Source organism: Brachionichthys hirsutus, chromosome 16 (genome assembly GCF_040956055.1).
Source record: "Brachionichthys hirsutus isolate HB-005 chromosome 16, CSIRO-AGI_Bhir_v1, whole genome shotgun sequence".
Classification (NCBI taxonomy): Eukaryota; Metazoa; Chordata; class Actinopteri; order Lophiiformes; family Brachionichthyidae; genus Brachionichthys; species Brachionichthys hirsutus.
Window position 1 is genome coordinate 12,717,905 of NC_090912.1, and position 17,192 is coordinate 12,735,096.

The 17,192-nt window shown below is 49.2% G+C and overlaps 1 protein-coding gene across 1 annotated transcript; it reads left to right on the plus strand.

The window, feature by feature from the left end:
* Positions 1–4,734: 4,734 nt before the first annotated feature.
* Positions 4,735–16,623, plus strand: pih1d1 (PIH1 domain containing 1). The gene is made up of 10 exons (XM_068749978.1): positions 4,735–4,786; positions 5,150–5,232; positions 6,610–6,667; positions 6,750–6,938; positions 12,472–12,533; positions 13,753–13,834; positions 13,969–14,101; positions 14,843–14,921; positions 15,352–15,495; positions 15,580–16,623. Exons 2-10 carry the CDS (start codon positions 5,155–5,157, stop codon positions 15,613–15,615), a joined length of 861 nt encoding a protein of 286 aa, XP_068606079.1. The 5' UTR covers positions 4,735–4,786; positions 5,150–5,154; the 3' UTR covers positions 15,616–16,623.
* The last annotated feature ends 569 nt before the right edge of the window (positions 16,624–17,192 follow it).

The window sequence follows — 17,192 nt, forward strand, 5'->3', positions numbered from 1 at the left end:
ACCCAGCCCTGCTCCTCGGGTACCCTTGGCTCCGGCGCCACAACCCCCGGATCGACTGGGCTACCGGATCAATCCGTGAGCGGAGCCCTCAATGTCTGTCCTCCTGTTTAAAGTCAGCTATTCCCCCCACAATTCCTCACACGGCCCCCGAGGGTGCCGACCTCACTGGTGTCCCAGAAATATACTTAGACATTAAGGAGGTGTTCAGCAAGGCCGGGGCCACCTCCCTCCCTCCCCATCGACCTCCTGCCTGGATCCTCCCCTCCCAGGGGAAACTGTATTCTCTGTCCGGCCCTGAACGGAGGACGATGGAGGCCTATGTGAGGGAGCCTGGCAGCCGGGATCATCAGGCCTTCGTCCTCCCCTGCTGGCGCCGGCTTCTTCTTTGTAGAGAAGAAGGACAAGACGCTGAGACCCTGCATCGAACGACATCACAGTGAAGAACCGATGCCCCCTCCCTCTCATCTCATCCAGGGGGCAACCATCTTTACCAAGCTCGACCTCAGGAATGCCTACCACCTCATTCGTATTAGGGAGGGGGACGAATGAAAGACTGCTCTTAATACCCCCGGTGGCCACTATGAGTACCTGGTCATGCCCTTCGGCCTCACTAACGCTCCTGCTGTATTTCAAGCATTAGTGAGTGATGTACTCCGGGACATGCTCGGTTCCTATGTCTGTGTACCTGCATGATCTCCTGATCTTTTCAAGAACCGAGAGGGAACGCGTGATCCACGTCCGCAAGCTCCCCCAGAGGCTCGCCTGCTGCGCTGGACAATATGAAGCGTGAATTAAATAAACTTGCTCTCTGTGCTCTCACACACACTGATGAAGTGATGCTAATGTTTGATCTCAATAAGTTACCTTTCATTGGTAAAGATCAATCATTCAAATCAATCATTGTGGTCATGTTTTTCCTTGCATTAAAGAACCATGACATAACTGCTGCTACTGATCGGTGGATCAATGATTCAATGACATTCGCAGATTTATCTAACAATTCCCCCCTTTTTATCATGAATGAACACGCAAACATAACATCCTGTGAAGTTAACTTAACTTCAAATGATTTTCTGTAGCATTCTCATTCTCATGTATCCGTCCGTGAGATCTGCAACTGGGATAGCAAACAATAAGCAGTGATCCTTTAATGCCGTTTATAATGCCTTCTTAATCAATACTCAATATAATCAAAGTATGTGACAAAGTAGATCTGTTATATGCTGACTAGACTGAAGAAGTGAACACTTTGTGTTGTGAGGAAGAGCTATCTGCTCAAGGTTGGAGTCTTCATGTCTGGGTGATTTACGCATGTACACATTCTTATCTGCTAATGAAACCAGCAGGGGGAGCTGTTTCTCTGAGAATGGAAGACGAGGCTAGCAGCAGCCACTCTCCCTTGCTGGGAGAGTCGATGGCACGGCTAGAGAGCAGCTCCATTCTCCCTTGCTGAAAGAAAGAATACGAGTCTCGTTCCTAAATGGTGATTGGGTCGAATCTTTGGGGCTTGTTCTGATTTCCTCTCTTTTACAGTGATTATTCGTGGAATACGTGTCCCATGTTAAGGATGTCAGGATGCAGATTTTGAGGAGGACACGTCATCTGTGCTTTCCTATGTTCACTTCTGCACTGATGCTGTCCTTCCCACAAAGACGATCACGGTTTTTCCTAACCAGAAACCGTGGGTGGACAGCACGGTGCGGCTTCTGCTCAGAGCCCGGGATGCAGCCTACAGAGCAGGAGACCGGCTGGCCTATAGCAGGGCACGGAGTGAGCTAAAAAGAGGCATCAAGCAGGCAAAGCACAGATACAAGCAGCGCATTGAGGAGCACTTTGAGAACAAGAACCCACGTGACATGTGGAAAGGCATCAGGGCTGTGACGGACTACAAACGCAGGGAGCAGCACGCCAGCCACGACTCCACCCTGCCTGACACCCTGAACAGATTCTTCTCACGCTTCGACTCTCCGAGCAGCAGAAGGTCTGTGGATCTGCCCCAGCCTGAGGTGCAGCATCAGCCGCTCGTCCTGCAGCTGCACCAGGTCCAGGAAGACTGAACGCACCCCCCTGTGCATACGAGGGGAAGCAGTGGAGCGTGTGGAGAACATTAAATTCCTGGGCATCCACATCTCCTCTGACCTCTCCTGGACACTCAACACCAGACACCTGGTGAAGAAGGCCCAGCAACGGCTCTTCTTCCTCAGGAAGCTGAAGCGGGCTGGACTCTCCTCTGTGCTGCTTGAAGACTTCTACCGGGCCACGATAGAGAGCATCCTGTGTCTCAGTGCGACCGTGTGGGACGGCAGCTGCACGGCGCAGGACAGGAAGGACCTATCCCGGGTGGTGAGGACAGCTCAGGGGATTGTGGGTCACCGTCTGCCTGATTTGGACTCTGTTTACACCTCCAGAGTCCAGAGGAGGGCCAGACGCATCGCCACAGACCCCACCCACCCGGGCCACAGACTGTTTGTCCCGCCCACAGACCCCACCCACCCGGGCCACAGACTGTTTGTCCCGCCCACAGACCCCACCCACCCGGGCCACAGACTGTTTGTCCCGCCCCCATCAGGGAGGCGGTTCAGGACAATAAGAAGCAGCACAGCGAGGCTCAGGAACAGCTTCTTCCCCCGAGCTGTGAAAGCAGTCGTTCCCTTGTAGTGATCTGGGACTCGGAATGGACGCTCTGAGCCTGTCCCACTGGGGACACTCTGTGCCTGTCCCACTGGGGACACTCTGTGCCTGTCCCACTGGGGACGCTCTGAGCCTGTCCCGCTGGGGACGCTCTGAGCCTGTCCCGCTGGGGACGCTCTGAGCCTGTCCCGCTGGGGACGCTCTGGGCTTGTCCCACCGGGGACGCTTTATGTTGACCCTGCTGTGCTGCTGATGCTATTTTGCACCATTGCCTGTGAATTTGATTATGTTATGGTGTGTGTCTTAAGCCGTGGGCCTCTCACGATTTTATTATGTTCGCATAATGACAATAAAGTATCTTGAATCTTAAACCAGCAAGGGAAACCCTGCTCAAATTTTTAATCGCTTGACACCACTGCCACAGCGCCAGCTCCAGGACTACAATACAATTTTAGTCAGCCCTTTTCTCCCATCTTACTTTTGGTTCAGTTGTCAGGATTTTGTTCAACACTTACTTCTGAAAAGTACTGTTATCACTATTGTGATTATAACAGCTAATGGCAACGCACTGTGGTCCGAAAGACTTCTTCACGGAGTCAGAAAGAGTTTTAGCTTCCGCCATCTTCAACGCCGACAACAACGTCCAAGATGGCGGATGTATTTGCCGCACATGCCTGTGTTGAAATCCCGCGACAGACGTCGATACTGTAATCATTCACATCTTGAATCATCGATGAGTCAATGTGCATCGCTCTTTTTACCGATCCTGTGAATAAAGTTTAAGAACCTGCCCTGAAATGTTTCATCCCTTTTCTTGAGGGGCAGACAATCCGGAGACCCGGACAGAACGGACATGGACGCAGGGAGAAGCTTGATGCGCGCGTCCACTGCGCGTCCACTGCGCCACCATGCTACCCGCTTAGCAGTGACGTGCATTCAGTGGAGACAGGTGAGGCTGTGCCTCACCTGTCATATAAAAATCATGTATTTGTATTATTAAAAATAATATAAAAATCATATAATATATAATATAACATCAGTGATATTATATTGTATATTTTTTTATGTTTTTATTTTTAATAATACAATTAGTGCGTCACGTGCTCTTGTGCTCAGCGGCATTAAAATACTGCAGAATGAGGCTAGTGTAATACCGCCTCCAGCCCATAGGAGACCCGTGAGTGACTCAGCCACTCATCAGCTGATCCGCTCGTTAGAGACGGGCTTGTGAACACGGAAGCGCTGGCTGTCTGGATGTCTGGACGTCAAGCAAGAACCCGTGTTTCCTGCTTTTCCTGCCTTCTTTTCTCAACTTCTGACGATGTCTGGACTCGGATGGGATATTACGACATGAAGAATTTACCGAGAAGCCTCCAAACACGAGCAGCGACCGCGTATTCATGGTCAAATTGCGGGACCGATTCGAGCAGAACCGCGGCGGACTGGGCCTGACAGAGTCCATTAGATGTGAACGAGTGTTCTGTAACGTTCTGGAGAACTCTCTCTCTCTCTCTCTCTCTCTCTCTCTCTCTCTCTCTCTCTCTCTCTCTCTCTCTCTCTCTCTCTCTCTCCGCAGCCCCAGCTGGACGTGGACACGCCCCCTCATCCCGTCTCAGAACATGTGTTTAACAGTTAAACATCAGTTAAACTTTAACTGATCAACACACGCATCCACACACATTCAACGCTGCACGCACACTGATACGCAGAGTTGAATAATTTCATTAAATCTCTTGTAAATACGCAGATTATGTGTGGTCTCCCCTTTTTGTCATAAACTGATGAGCCAGGTTTGTGACAATATGTAAAAAATGCAGGTACGAATGTTTAAACAAAACACGTTAAATGTTGCCAATCAAATGATGAACGAGCTGCAGGTTCATTGATTAGTAAATCTGATCACCTCACCAGACATGAACCTCACCGCGCGTCACCGCCGCTTAGGTCATGTCAGATAATATTCGGAACTTTTATTTTGAAAGTCACGCGTTGGATAGATATGATAACTTCCGACCCGAATCTCATAACAGGAACTAGTAAAGGAGGAAGTAAATCCGCAGGTAAGTCCTCTGAACGGAAGCGTGTGCCGGTTTAAACACGGAAACGCGGAAACGCGGAAACGCGGAAACGCTCGCAGCTAGCGGAACGCCAGACGGTTCGTACGCGCTGCTGGGAAGCTAAAGCTATGCTAGCGCTAGCCTGTTAGCTTAGCTAGGTCGTTTTGCTGCTAGCCGTGGGTTCTCCAGCACGCGCAGGCTGCGTCGCTTGGTCTGGCGTGGAGATGTTTAGCGGACCGAAACATCAACTTTAACCTTTAACCTTTCATTGTCGGTCCGTTCACGTTCGGCATGAAATCATCGCATCCTGGAAGATGTGAAACACTGTATTTAAACATGTATTAATGTAGTCATTTGTAATCACAGATCAATATTTCGTGGTTGTTGCTTGGTTAATTTATATAGTTAAACTTCGGCGATGACGCTTGGAATCATTCCCTTTCTCTTGCTTTTGCCCACAGCCAAGATGGCGGACTCGTCTCTCCTGAACTCTGAGCTGGAGCTGCAGCGGCAGGAGGAGCTCTACCAGCAGCTGCTGCTACAGGTAACCAGGTAACCAGGTAACGCAGGGCTGCTACAGGTAACCAGGTAACGCAGGGCTGCTACAGGTAACCAGGTAACCAGGTAACGCAGGGCTGCTACAGGTAACCAGGTAACGCAGGGCTGCTACAGGTAACCAGGTAGCGCAGGGCTGCTACAGGTAACCAGGTAACGCAGGGCTGCTACAGGTAACCAGGTAACCAGGTAACGCAGGGCTGCTACAGGTAACCAGGTAGCGCAGGGCTGCTACAGGTAACCAGGTAGCGCAGGGCTGCTACAGGTAACCAGGTAACGCAGGGCTGCTACAGGTAACCAGGTAACGCAGGGCTGCTACAGGTAACCAGGTAACCAGGTAACGCAGGGCTGCTACAGGTAACCAGGTAACGCAGGGCTGCTACAGGTAACCAGGTAGCGCAGGGCTGCTACAGGTAACCAGGTAACGCAGGGCTGCTACAGGTAACCAGGTAACCAGGTAACGCAGGGCTGCTACAGGTAACCAGGTAGCGCAGGGCTGCTACAGGTAACCAGGTAGCGCAGGGCTGCTACAGGTAACCAGGTAACGCAGGGCTGCTACAGGTAACCAGGTAACGCAGGGCTGCTACAGGTAACCAGGTAACGCAGGGCTGCTACAGGTAACCAGGTAACCAGGTAACGCAGGGCTGCTACAGGTAACCAGGTAACGCAGGGCTGCTCCAGGTAACCAGGTAACGCAGGGCTGCTACAGGTAACCAGGTAACGCAGGGCTGCTACAGGTAACCAGGTAACGCAGGGCTGCTACAGGTAACCAGGTAACGCAGGGCTGCTACAGGTAACCAGGTAACGCAGGGCTGCTCCAGGTAACCAGGTAACGCAGGGCTGCTACAGGTAGCCAGGTAACGCAGGGCTGCTCCAGGTAACCAGGTAACGCAGGGCTGCTACAGGTAGCCAGGTAACGCAGGGCTGCTACAGGTAACCAGGTAACCAGGTAACGCAGGGCTGCTCCAGGTAACCAGGTAACGCAGGAACACCGTGGCTTACTCAAACAGCTATGGACGGATCTTGGTGAAAATGTAACGTTGGTGCTGACCCAGAAGAGATCCTGGATTCTGGATCACTATGAAATCTTGGTTAAAGGAGCATCCAGATTAGTTTTCTGATTATTGATTAGGTGAATGCTAATGACTTCTAGTCGTATTCTCCAGCAGGAGTAGAAGTATCTAAACTCTCTGCGTCTCTCAGGACTGGGGAAGGTGAAGCGGCTCCACCCAGCGTACCTTAGTTCTTCACTTTTACCACTTATTTCCTCGACAAGAGTATTTTTTGTTTTGCTTAATATGGATTAAATCTGCTAATCTGCTGTGAATATTACTGCATTTAAAGACATTTTTGTTTATATGATTAGACAATGGAGAAAATGCAGACTGAAAATCCAGAATCCAAAGTCATCCTACCACAACCTGGTGAGAAGCGAAGCGCCACAATACTTCAATGAATATATGATGAATATATTTATTAGATAGAGAGTATTTCTCCTCCTCCCAGGCGTGTGTGTGAAGACGGTCACGCAGCCCGGCAAGCAGAAGGTCTTCGTTAACATCTGTCAGTCCAGCGCTGTCCCGGCGCCCGGAGATCTCTCCAGAGAGGAGCTGGTGGAGCTGCTCCAATCAGAAGACCCAAGCAGCTACAGAGTTCCCATGAGCCTCGGCGAGCCCCACGTGGAAATGGACAACAGTACGTACCAATCGTTAGTCGCTGGTCGTTAGTCGCTGGTCGTTAGTCGCTGGTCGTTGGTCGCTGGTCGCTGGTCGTTAGTCGCTGGTCGCTGGTCGTTAGTCGCTGGTCGCTGGTCGTTAGTCGCTGGTCGTTAGTCGCTGGTCGCTGGTCGTTAGTCGCTGGTCGTTAGTCGCTGGTCGTTAGTCGCTGGTCGTTAGTCGCTGGTCGTTAGTCGCTGGTCGTTAGTCGCTGGTCGTTAGTCGCTGGTCGTTAGTCGCTGGTCGTTAGTCGCTGGTCGTTGGTCGTTAGTCGCTGGTCGTTAGTCGCTGGTCGCTGGTCGTTAGTCGCTGGTCGTTAGTCGCTGGTCGTTAGTCGCTGGTCGTTAGTCGCTGGTCGTTAGTCGCTGGTCGTTAGTCGCTGGTCGTTAGTCGCTGGTCGTTAGTCGCTGGTCGTTAGTCGCTGGTCGTTAGTCGCTGGTCGTTAGTCGCTGGTCGTTGGTCGTTAGTCGCTGGTCGTTGGTCGCTGGTCGTTAGTCGTTAGTCGCTGGTCGTTAGTCGCTGGTCGTTAGTCGCTGGTCGTTAGTCGCTGGTCGTTAGTCGCTGGTCGTTAGTCGCTGGTCGTTAGTCGTTAGTCGCTGGTCGTTAGTCGCTGGTCCTTCGTCGCTGGTCGTTAGTCGCTGGTCGTTAGTCGCTGGTCGTCATTAGTCGCTGGTAGTTAGTCGCTGGTCGTTAGTCGCTGGTCGTCATTAGTCGCTGGTCGTTAGTCGTTAGTCGCTGGTCGTCATTAGTCGCTGGTCGTTAGTCGCTGGTCGTCATTAGTCGCTGGTCCTTAGTCGCTGGTCATTAGTCGCTGGTCGTTGGTCGCTGGTTGTTAGTCGCTGGTCGTTAGTCGCTGGTCGTTAGTCGCTGGTCGTTAGTCGCTGGTCGTTAGTCGCTGGTCGTTAGTCGCTGGTCGTTAGTCGCTGGTCGTTAGTCGCTGGTCGTTGGTCGCTGGTCGTTGGTCGCTGGTCGTTGGTCGCTGGTTGTTAGTTGCTGGTTGTTAGTCGCTGGTCGTTGGTCGCTGGTCGTTGGTCGCTGGTCGTTGGTCGCTGGTCGTTGGTCGCTGGTCGTTGGTCGCTGGTCGTTGGTCGCTGGTTGTTGGTCGCTGGGTGTTGGTCGCTGGTTGTTGGTCGCTGGTCGCTGGTCGCTGGTCGTTGGTCGCTGGTCGTTGGTCGCTGGTCGTTAGTCGCTGGTTGTTAGTCGCTGGGTGTTAGTTGCTGGTCGTTAGTTGCTGGTCGTTAGTCGCTGGTTATTAGTCGCTGGTCGTTGGTCGCTGGTCGCTGGTCGTTGGTCGCTGGTCGTTGGTCGCTGGTCGTTGGTCGCTGGTCGTTGGTCGCTGGTTGTTAGTCGCTGGTTGTTAGTCGCTGGTTGTTAGTCGCTGGTTGTTAGTCGCTGGTCGTTCGTCGCTGGTTGTTAGTCGCTGGTCGTTGGTCACTGGTCGTTGGTCGCTGGTCGCTGGTCGTTGGTCACTGGTCGTTGGTCGCTGGTCGTTGGTCGCTGGTTGTTAGTCGCTGGTCGCTGGTCGCTGGTCGTTAGTCGCTGGTTGTTAGTCGCTGGTTGTTAGTCGCTGGTCGTTAGTCGCTGGTCGTTAGTCGCTGGTCGTTAGTCGCTGGTCGTTAGTCGTTGGTCGTTAGTCGCTGGCCGTTAGTCGCTGGTTGTTAGTCGCTGGTTGTTAGTCGCTGGTTGTTAGTCGCTGGTTGTTAGTCGCTGGTCGTTAGTCGCTGGTCATTAGTCGCTGGTCATTAGTCGCTGGTCGTTGGTCGCTGGCCCATTAGCCGCTGGTCGTTAGTCGCTGTTCATTAGTAGTAGCTGGTCATTAGTCGCTGGTCGTTGGTCGCTGGCCCATTAGCCGCTGGTCGTTAGTTGCTGGTCGTTAGTTGCTGGTTATTAGTTGCTGGTTGTTAGTCGCTGGTTATTAGTCGCTGGTTATTAGTCGCTGGTCATTAGTCGCTGGTCATTAGTAGTCGCTGGTCATTAGTCGTTAGTTGCGGGTTATTAGTCGCTGGTCATTAGTAGTCTCTGGTCATTAGTCACTGGTTATTAGTCGCTGGTCATTAGTAGTTGCTGGTCATTAGTCGTTAGTCGCTGGTCATTAGTAGTCTCTGGTCATTAGTCGCTGGTCATTAGTCGCTGGTCATTAGTCGCTGGTCATTAGTCGCTGGTCATTAGTCGCTGGTTATTAGTCGCTGGTCGTTAGTCGCTGGTCGTTAGTCGCTGGTCGTTAGTCGCTGGTCGTTAGTCGCTGGTCATTAGTCGCTGGTCATTAGTAGTCTCTGGTCATTAGTCGCTGGTCATTAGTAGTCGCTGGTCATTAGTAGTCGCTGGTCATTAGTAGTCGCTGGTCATTAGTAGTCGCTGGTCATTAGTAGTCGCTGGTCATTAGTAGTCGCTGGTCATTAGTAGTCGCTGGTCATTAGTAGTCGCTGGTCATTAGTAGTCGCTGGTCATTAGTTGCTGGTCATAAGTAGTCGCTGGTCAGAAGTAGTCGCTGGTCATTAGTCGCTGGTTATTAGTCGCTGGTCATTAGTCGCTGGTCATTAGTCGCTGGTCATTAGTAGTCGCTGGTCATTAGTCGCTGGTCATTAGTCGCTGGTCATTAGTCGCTGGTCATTAGTCGCTGGTCATTAGTCGCTGGTCATTAGTCGCTGGTCATTAGTCGCTGGTCATTAGTCGCTGGTCATTCGTAGTCGCTGGTCATTAGTAGTCGCTGGTCATTAGTAGTCGCTGGTCATTAGTAGTCGCTGGTCATTAGTTGCTGGTCATTAGTAGTCGCTGGTCGTTAGTCGCTGGTCATTAGTAGTAGCTGGTCATTAGTCGTTGGTCGCTGGTCGTTAGTCGCTGGTCATTAGTCGCTGGTCGTTAGTTGCTGGTCATTATTAGTCGCTGGTCATTAGTTGCTGGTCATTAGTTGCTGGTCATTAGTTGCTGGTCATTAGTTGCTGGTCATTAGTCGCTGGTTATTAGTAGTCGCTGGTCGTTAGTCGCTGGTCATTAGTCGCTGGTCATTAGTAGTCGCTGGTTATTAGTCGCTGGTCATTAGTCGCTGGTCGTTAGTCGCTGGTCGTTAGTCGCTGGTCATTCGTAGTCGCTGGTCATTAGTCGCTGGTCATTAGTAGTCGCTGGTCATTAGTTGCTGGTCATTAGTCGCTGGTCATTAGTAGTCGCTGGTCGTTAGTAGTAGCTGGTCATTAGTCGTTGGTCGCTGGTCGTTGGTCGCTGGTCATTAGTTGCTGGTCGTTAGTCGCTGGTCGTTATTAGTTGCTGGTCATTAGTTGCTGGTCATTAGTTGCTGGTCATTAGTTGCTGGTCATTAGTCGCTGGTCATTAGTAGTCGCTGGTCGTTAGTCGCTGGTCATTAGTCGCTGGTCATTAGTAGTCGCTGGTTATTAGTCGCTGGTCATTAGACGCTGGTCGTTAGTCGCTGGTCGTTAGTCCCTGGTCGTTAGTCCCTGGTCGTTAGTCCCTGGTCGTTAGTCGCTGGTCATTAGTCGCTGGTCATTAGTAGTCGCCGGTTATTAGTCGCTGGTCATTAGTCGCTGGTCGTTAGTCGCTGGTCGTTAGTCGCTGGTCATTAGTTGCTGGTCATTAGTAGTCGCCGGTTATTAGTCGCTGGTCGTTGGTCGCTGGTTGTTAGTCCCTGGTCGTTAGTCGCTGGTCATTAGTTGCTGGTCGTTAGTCGCTGGTTGTTGGTCGCTGGTCGTTAGTCGCTGGTCATTAGTAGTCGCTGGTCGTTAGTCGCTGGTCATTAGTAGTCGCTGGTTATTAGTCGCTGGTCGTTAGTCGCTGGTCGTTAGTCCCTGGTCGTTAGTCGCTGGTCGTTAGTCGCTGGTCGTTAGTCCCTGGTCGTTAGTCCCTGGTCGTTAGTCGCTGGTCATTAGTCGCTGGTCATTAGTAGTCGCCGGTTATTAGTCGCTGGTCATTAGTCGCTGGTCGTTAGTCGCTGGTCGTTAGTCGCTGGTCATTAGTTGCTGGTCATTAGTAGTCGCCGGTTATTAGTCGCTGGTCGTTAGTCGCTGGTCGTTAGTCCCTGGTCGTTAGTCGCTGGTCATTAGTTGCTGGTCGTTAGTCGCTGGTTGTTGGTCGCTGGTCGTTAGTCGCTGGTCATTAGTAGTCGCTGGTCGTTAGTCGCTGGTCATTAGTAGTCGCTGGTTATTAGTCGCTGGTCATTAGTCGCTGGTTGTTAGTCGCTGGTCGTTAGTCCCTGGTCGTTAGTCGCTGGTCGTTAGTCCCTGGTCGTTAGTCGCTGGTCATTAGTTGCTGGTCGTTAGTCGCTGGTTGTTGGTCGCTGGTCGTTAGTCGCTGGTCATTAGTAGTCGCTGGTCATTAGTAGTCGCTGGTTATTAGTCGCTGGTCATTAGTCGCTGGTCGTTAGTCGCTGGTCGTTAGTCCCTGGTCGTTAGTCGCTGGTCATTAGTTGCTGGTCGTTAGTCGCTGGTTGTTGGTCGCTGGTCGTTAGTCGCTGGTCATTAGTAGTCGCTGGTCATTAGTCGCTGGTCATTAGTAGTTGCTGGTCATTTCAGCACACGTTTATTGCTCTTTGAACTTTAATGATTTTCAGTTTGATATGGTCTGAACACATCTGTGTCCTTGAACACGTTTTATCATTGGTGTTAAAACTTGACTGATGGTAACATATATATGTATTATGTTGGATTCATGTACATATATATGTATTATGTTGGATTCATGTGCATATATATGTATTATGTTGGATTCATGTGCATATATATGTATTATGTTGTATTCATGTACGTATATATGTAGTATGTTGTATTCATGTACGTATATATGTAGTATGTTGTATTCATGTACGTATATATGAAGTATGTTGTATTCGTGTACGTATATATGTAGTATGTTGTATTCGTGTGCGTATATATGTATTATGTTGTATTCGTGTGCGTATATATGTATTATGTTGTATTCGTGTGCGTATATATGTATTATGTTGTATTCGTGTGCGTATATATGTAGTATGTTGTATTTGTGTGCGTATATATGTAGTGTGTTGTATTTGTGTATGTATATATGTAGTATGTTGTATTCGTGTGCATATATGTAGTATGTTGTATTTGTGTACGTATATATGTAGTATGTTGTATTCGTGTACGTATATATGTAGTATGTTGTATTCGTGTGCGTATATATGTATTATGTTGTATTCGTGTGCGTATATATGTATTATGTTGTATTCGTGTGCGTATATATGTAATATGTTGTATTCGTGTGCGTGTATATGTAGTGTGTTGTATTTGTGTATGTATATATGTAGTATGTTGTATTCGTGTGCATATATGTAGTATGTTGTATTCGTGTGCGTATATATGTAGTGTGTTGTATTTGTGTACGTATATATGTAGTATGTTGTATTCGTGTACGTATATATGTAGTATGTTGTATTCGTGTACATATATATGTAGTATGTTGTATTTGTGTACATATATATGTAGTATGTTGTATTCGTGTGCGTATATATGTAGTGTGTTGTATTCGTGTACTTTCTGTGTACTCAGGGTCTGAGGGTTGCACCGCGTACGACGTGGTCATCAACCTGGAGTTCTTCCAGAAGTGCCAGGTGAGAAAAAAAAGAATTGTAATGATTAAAGTGGGTGCGGTTTCAGTGATTGATCGGATATTAACGTGCTGAAGTAAAGCAGATTGAACTAGGTACTCGATGTACTTGTTGTGTAGCTACGTGTAGCTACGTGTAGCATACACAACAAGCTGGATAGTCCGGCGGCTTAGCAAAGCTACGGGGACACGGCGGATAAAAGCACCACATTTTATTTATGTGCTCTACATCACCATAGCTTTCAGTTTGGATTTCTGCCATGCAACATCTATAAATGCCAATATCTCGGCTTCCAAGCCACTTAGAAGGTCAATCTTGGTGTCAAAGTATACATTTACTGAGTCAGGGAATGCATTAAAGCTATTGAGAATACCACTAGATGATTATTTCTGCAGATATCAAATAAATAATGTTCATTCTGGCAACGTATGCATCGTTTTCAACTGGATTCCTATTCCTGTGTAAATATGTATTATTTACACATTATACATAATACACTTTAACATACATTAGGAACTCATCTGTGTTCATTATAAATTCAATATATTAGTATTATATAGTGCTGTCAAGAGATTCTTCTATTTAAGAGATGTAAAAAAAATTAGAGATTAATTATGATTTGTAATTAATTAATCTCTTTTAATCTCACTGAAAAATTGCTGAGAAAAACCCCCAACTTGATGTATTTTCATTTAAATTCATTACATTATTGTGGCAGGTCAAAATATTGATAACAAAGTAGCTCGAAAAAGTAATTTATGGATTTTAACAGACTTGATCAGATGCAGTCCAGACATTTAAATTCTGCCTGCAACATTTAGTTTCCACCACCAGGGGGGAGTATTGCTGTTCCGTTGTCAATCTCCAAATCATAGAATAAAAAATGAGGTCCATTTCAAGTGCTGCGAGTTAACACATCAAAAGGGTCAGAGCAGCTTTGGTTTGGTTGAAGATGGAGGCGTCCTCAACGGCCGATTGAATGTTCTTCTCCATTCGCATCAACACAAATTGATCGATGTCGCCTGAAGAAGCAGGTAAACAAACCGATCACGTGATCAGATAACGCGACACTTTGCTCAATCTCGCGAGAAGGAACGATGAAACGATTGTTGTGGGTACTTGAGTTGGAACCGCGGATAACTAGGGGTTACAGGAAGTACATATTTGAATATTCATAAGGCATACTTATAATATTAAACTGTGTAATACGACTGTCTTGCAGAAGAACACTTTATTCCAGCAGTTTGTTATCCTGGTTTCTTTTGAGGGCTTAGAGAGCAAATACAACCTGGATCTGAGCAGAGGTGAGTGTGTGTGTGTGTGTGTGTGTGTGTGTAAGAGTGTGTGTAAGAGTGTGTGTGTGTGTGCGTGCGTGCGTGCGTGCGTGCGTGCGTGCGTGCGCGCGCGCGCATTCCTTCATCATGCTTTGTTTTTGCAGACTGGAAGATCCTGAAGAACAGGAAGTTCTTGGGATCAGTCAGTGAACAGAACATCCGGACAAAGAGACCGATCATTCAAGAGACGCAGCCTCGGTGCGTCCCGTCAGTACGTCCCCTCGGTGCGTCCCCTCGGTGCGTCCCGTCGGTGCGTCCCCTCGGTGCGTCCCGTTGCGTCCTGTTGTGTCTGCCTCGGTGGAAAACCTGATAAAATAATGAAGCAGGAGAAATATGAACTCCAGCCTGCAGTCGCTGGATGTGGATAACTCCAAATGTTGGGATTGCTCTGTAGATTCAAATTCAGGTTAACAGGAGTAAGGAGCTGGAGCAACGGCGGGGCTAACGGCGGTGCTAACGGCGGTGCTAACGGCGGTGCTAACGGCGGTGCTAACGGCGGGGCTAACGGCGGTGCTAACGGCGGGGCTAACGGCGGGGCTAACGGCGGGGCTAACGGCGGGGCTAACGGCGGTGCTAACGGCGGGGCTAACGGCGGGGCTAACGGCGGGGCTAAAGGCGGGGCTAACGGCGGGGCTAAAGGCGGGGCTAACGGCGGGGCTAAAGGCGGGGCTAAAGGCGGGGCTAACGGCGGGGCTAAAGGCGGGGCTAAAGGCGGGGCTAACGGCGGGGCTAACGGCGGGGCTAACGGCGGTGCTAACGGCGGGGCTAAAGGGGGGGGCTAAAGGGGGGGGGCTAACGGCGGGGCTAACGGCGGGGGCTAACGGCGGGGCTAAAGGCGGGGCTAAAGGCGGGAGGCCTTCAGCCTCACCTCAGAAGTGTGAACAGAGTGTAAACGCTCATCAAGTGTGATTATTGAAGCCAAATGGTGAAACATGACTCTTCTTTTCTGACTTGGCTCCTCCCACCCTGCATATTCAGGCCAGAGTTCACCTTACTTGTGGAGCCCCCTGCTGGTGACCCTGAGTATCTCATCGCAGAGATAAAGCTACCTGGGGTGGTGAGACACAAATGCACATAAATGAACTATTGTCTCCCTCTTTTATTCTGTTTCAATGCTAATTAAGTTATTAGATGTTTGCAAGTTCAATTCAGTTAACTTATTTGGGAAGTTAATTAATTAACTTTACAAGTTATGATTGGCCGAGCCAGAAGGATTTTTACTGTAGCTGGCTTGACATCTAATCATGAAGCAATATTGAAGAGAACATTTACACGTTGTTAAAAGCAAATGTTAGTCAGATATCGATCTAATGTGGCTTTAGAGACGAGCTCTGCGCTTTCTGTTAGGGGTCCGGCTGCGGCGCGCGGGGGAGATGAACTCCGTGATAAATTAACAGAGTCTCGGCGACCTATCTTGGCGTGTTGCGCTTTGCTTTTGTTACGCGGGGCAGTAGATTGTCGGCTGACTGAATTTGTCTCCTCTGCAGGCGGCGTCTCGCCATCTTGGTCTTGATGTTGGCGAGGACAGGCTGGTGTTGACTGCTCGGCCGTCGCTCTTCCACCTCGATGTTTTCCATCCCTTCCTTGTCAACCAAGTGAACAGCGTGGCCCAGTACAATACGAGCACCCAGGTAGCACACAGGTAGAGTGTGTACTGAAGTGTGTACTGCTGTGTACCGTAGCACCAACACCGCTGTTTGTCTTCTCCCTCCCAGATCCTCACAGTCACCATGCCTGTGATGTCATCATGAACAACAGAACTGAATTCCCGTTATTCATTTCTCTCTAAGAATAGTGATAATAAAGAATAATAAAGACTCGTCACTGTGACTGCTAGACTTGGAGCGGTCCTGTTTGCTGCCCTCGTGTGGCTGAGAGAGAGAAGCCAGTCAGACTAAACAAGCAGCCTTTGTGTTGGAGTTTGAATCCCACAGCAACAATCCATCGACAGTGCGTTTATTTATTTGTGTGATGCTGTCGGAGTAGAATAGAAAGCCTTCACGACGAGATTAACTTATTCTAATTCAAGGATTTCCGAGCGATAATTTCACCGACGTTTCCAGACTCAACATTCAAGGAGTGAAGTGGTGCGTGTTTCTGTTTCCATGGTTACAGGTTGAAGCTAAAAAGGGTTTTGTGTTTTTTTGTGGAACGCACACACCTGTGAACTGGATCATATTACTTAGCCAACTAATTTAACTCATTGAGTGCCAGCCATTTTCAGCTCGGCTGCATGCTGAGCGTCCGATATTCCAAGGCGCGCACTGAACATTACAAATGAAAGAATAAAGTGTGTTCCGACCGTTTCCCGTTCCGGAGTTATTGGCCGTTGATCCTGTATTGGCAATAGAATAATTACTAAGCATAGTAACAATTATATAATTGATAATTGCAAGAGCAATCAAGTAATCATTAAGTGGAGATTGAACAATGATCTACAGGGACGGTTAGTCGGACAGTAACTGTCTGCAGAGGTTCCCATTCACGCTTCACCGAAAGGCCTTCGTGTGCGGCAGAGTTTCCGTGATAAACAGTTCTGGACTGCGTCTCCGTGTTTGACACTCAGAAATTATGACTTCCTCCCACATTGTTACTTAGAATTTCCCTTTATAAACACCTGCCTGCTGTTCCAAGAACCAAAGAATGTGTGCCTGTATCAGCGAGATGTGCTCACTGCCCTGGGCTTCACTCAGGCAAGCGGACTTCTGTTTGTGTGGGCGGGGCCCCAAGGCCTTGGTAAAATAATTAAAGACCAATCTTACATAATCGTGTGTCTTTATTATACATTTATTCAAAGTAACAGAAAACTGCCAACACAACCCAGGGTTCGGTTATTCATAAAATGGCACTGAATGAGTTAATGAAGATTTAATATTTTGTGACTTGAAAGTCGACGGCCAATCCGTCCAATCTCGATTTACCGGTCAATCCACGTTCCGACTCTCGAGGGTCACGGGAAACGACAAGATGGCGGATACAAGCGGTCGGAGACGCAGCCCTAACGAGGGCGAGGAGCTCACCGGGAGGAGGCCTCGGGGAAGACCTGGACGGCTCCCCGGGGAGGTGTCCCACCGGGAGGAGGCCTCGGGGAAGCCCTGGACGGCTCCCCGGGGAGGTGTCCCACCGGGAGGAGGCCTCGGGGAAGCCCTGGGACGCTGGGGAGACGCTCTCTACCCTCCTAGAAGAGAGACGTCTGGAAATCCCAGACCCCCCCAGCTCCTGTTTCATCTCTCTCTTCGTCCGTCTGCATGCAGTGAGGAAGAAGTAAACCTTTTCCAGAGATATTGTTGATAATGATCTGACTAATGAAATAATTTGTGTTCATCGT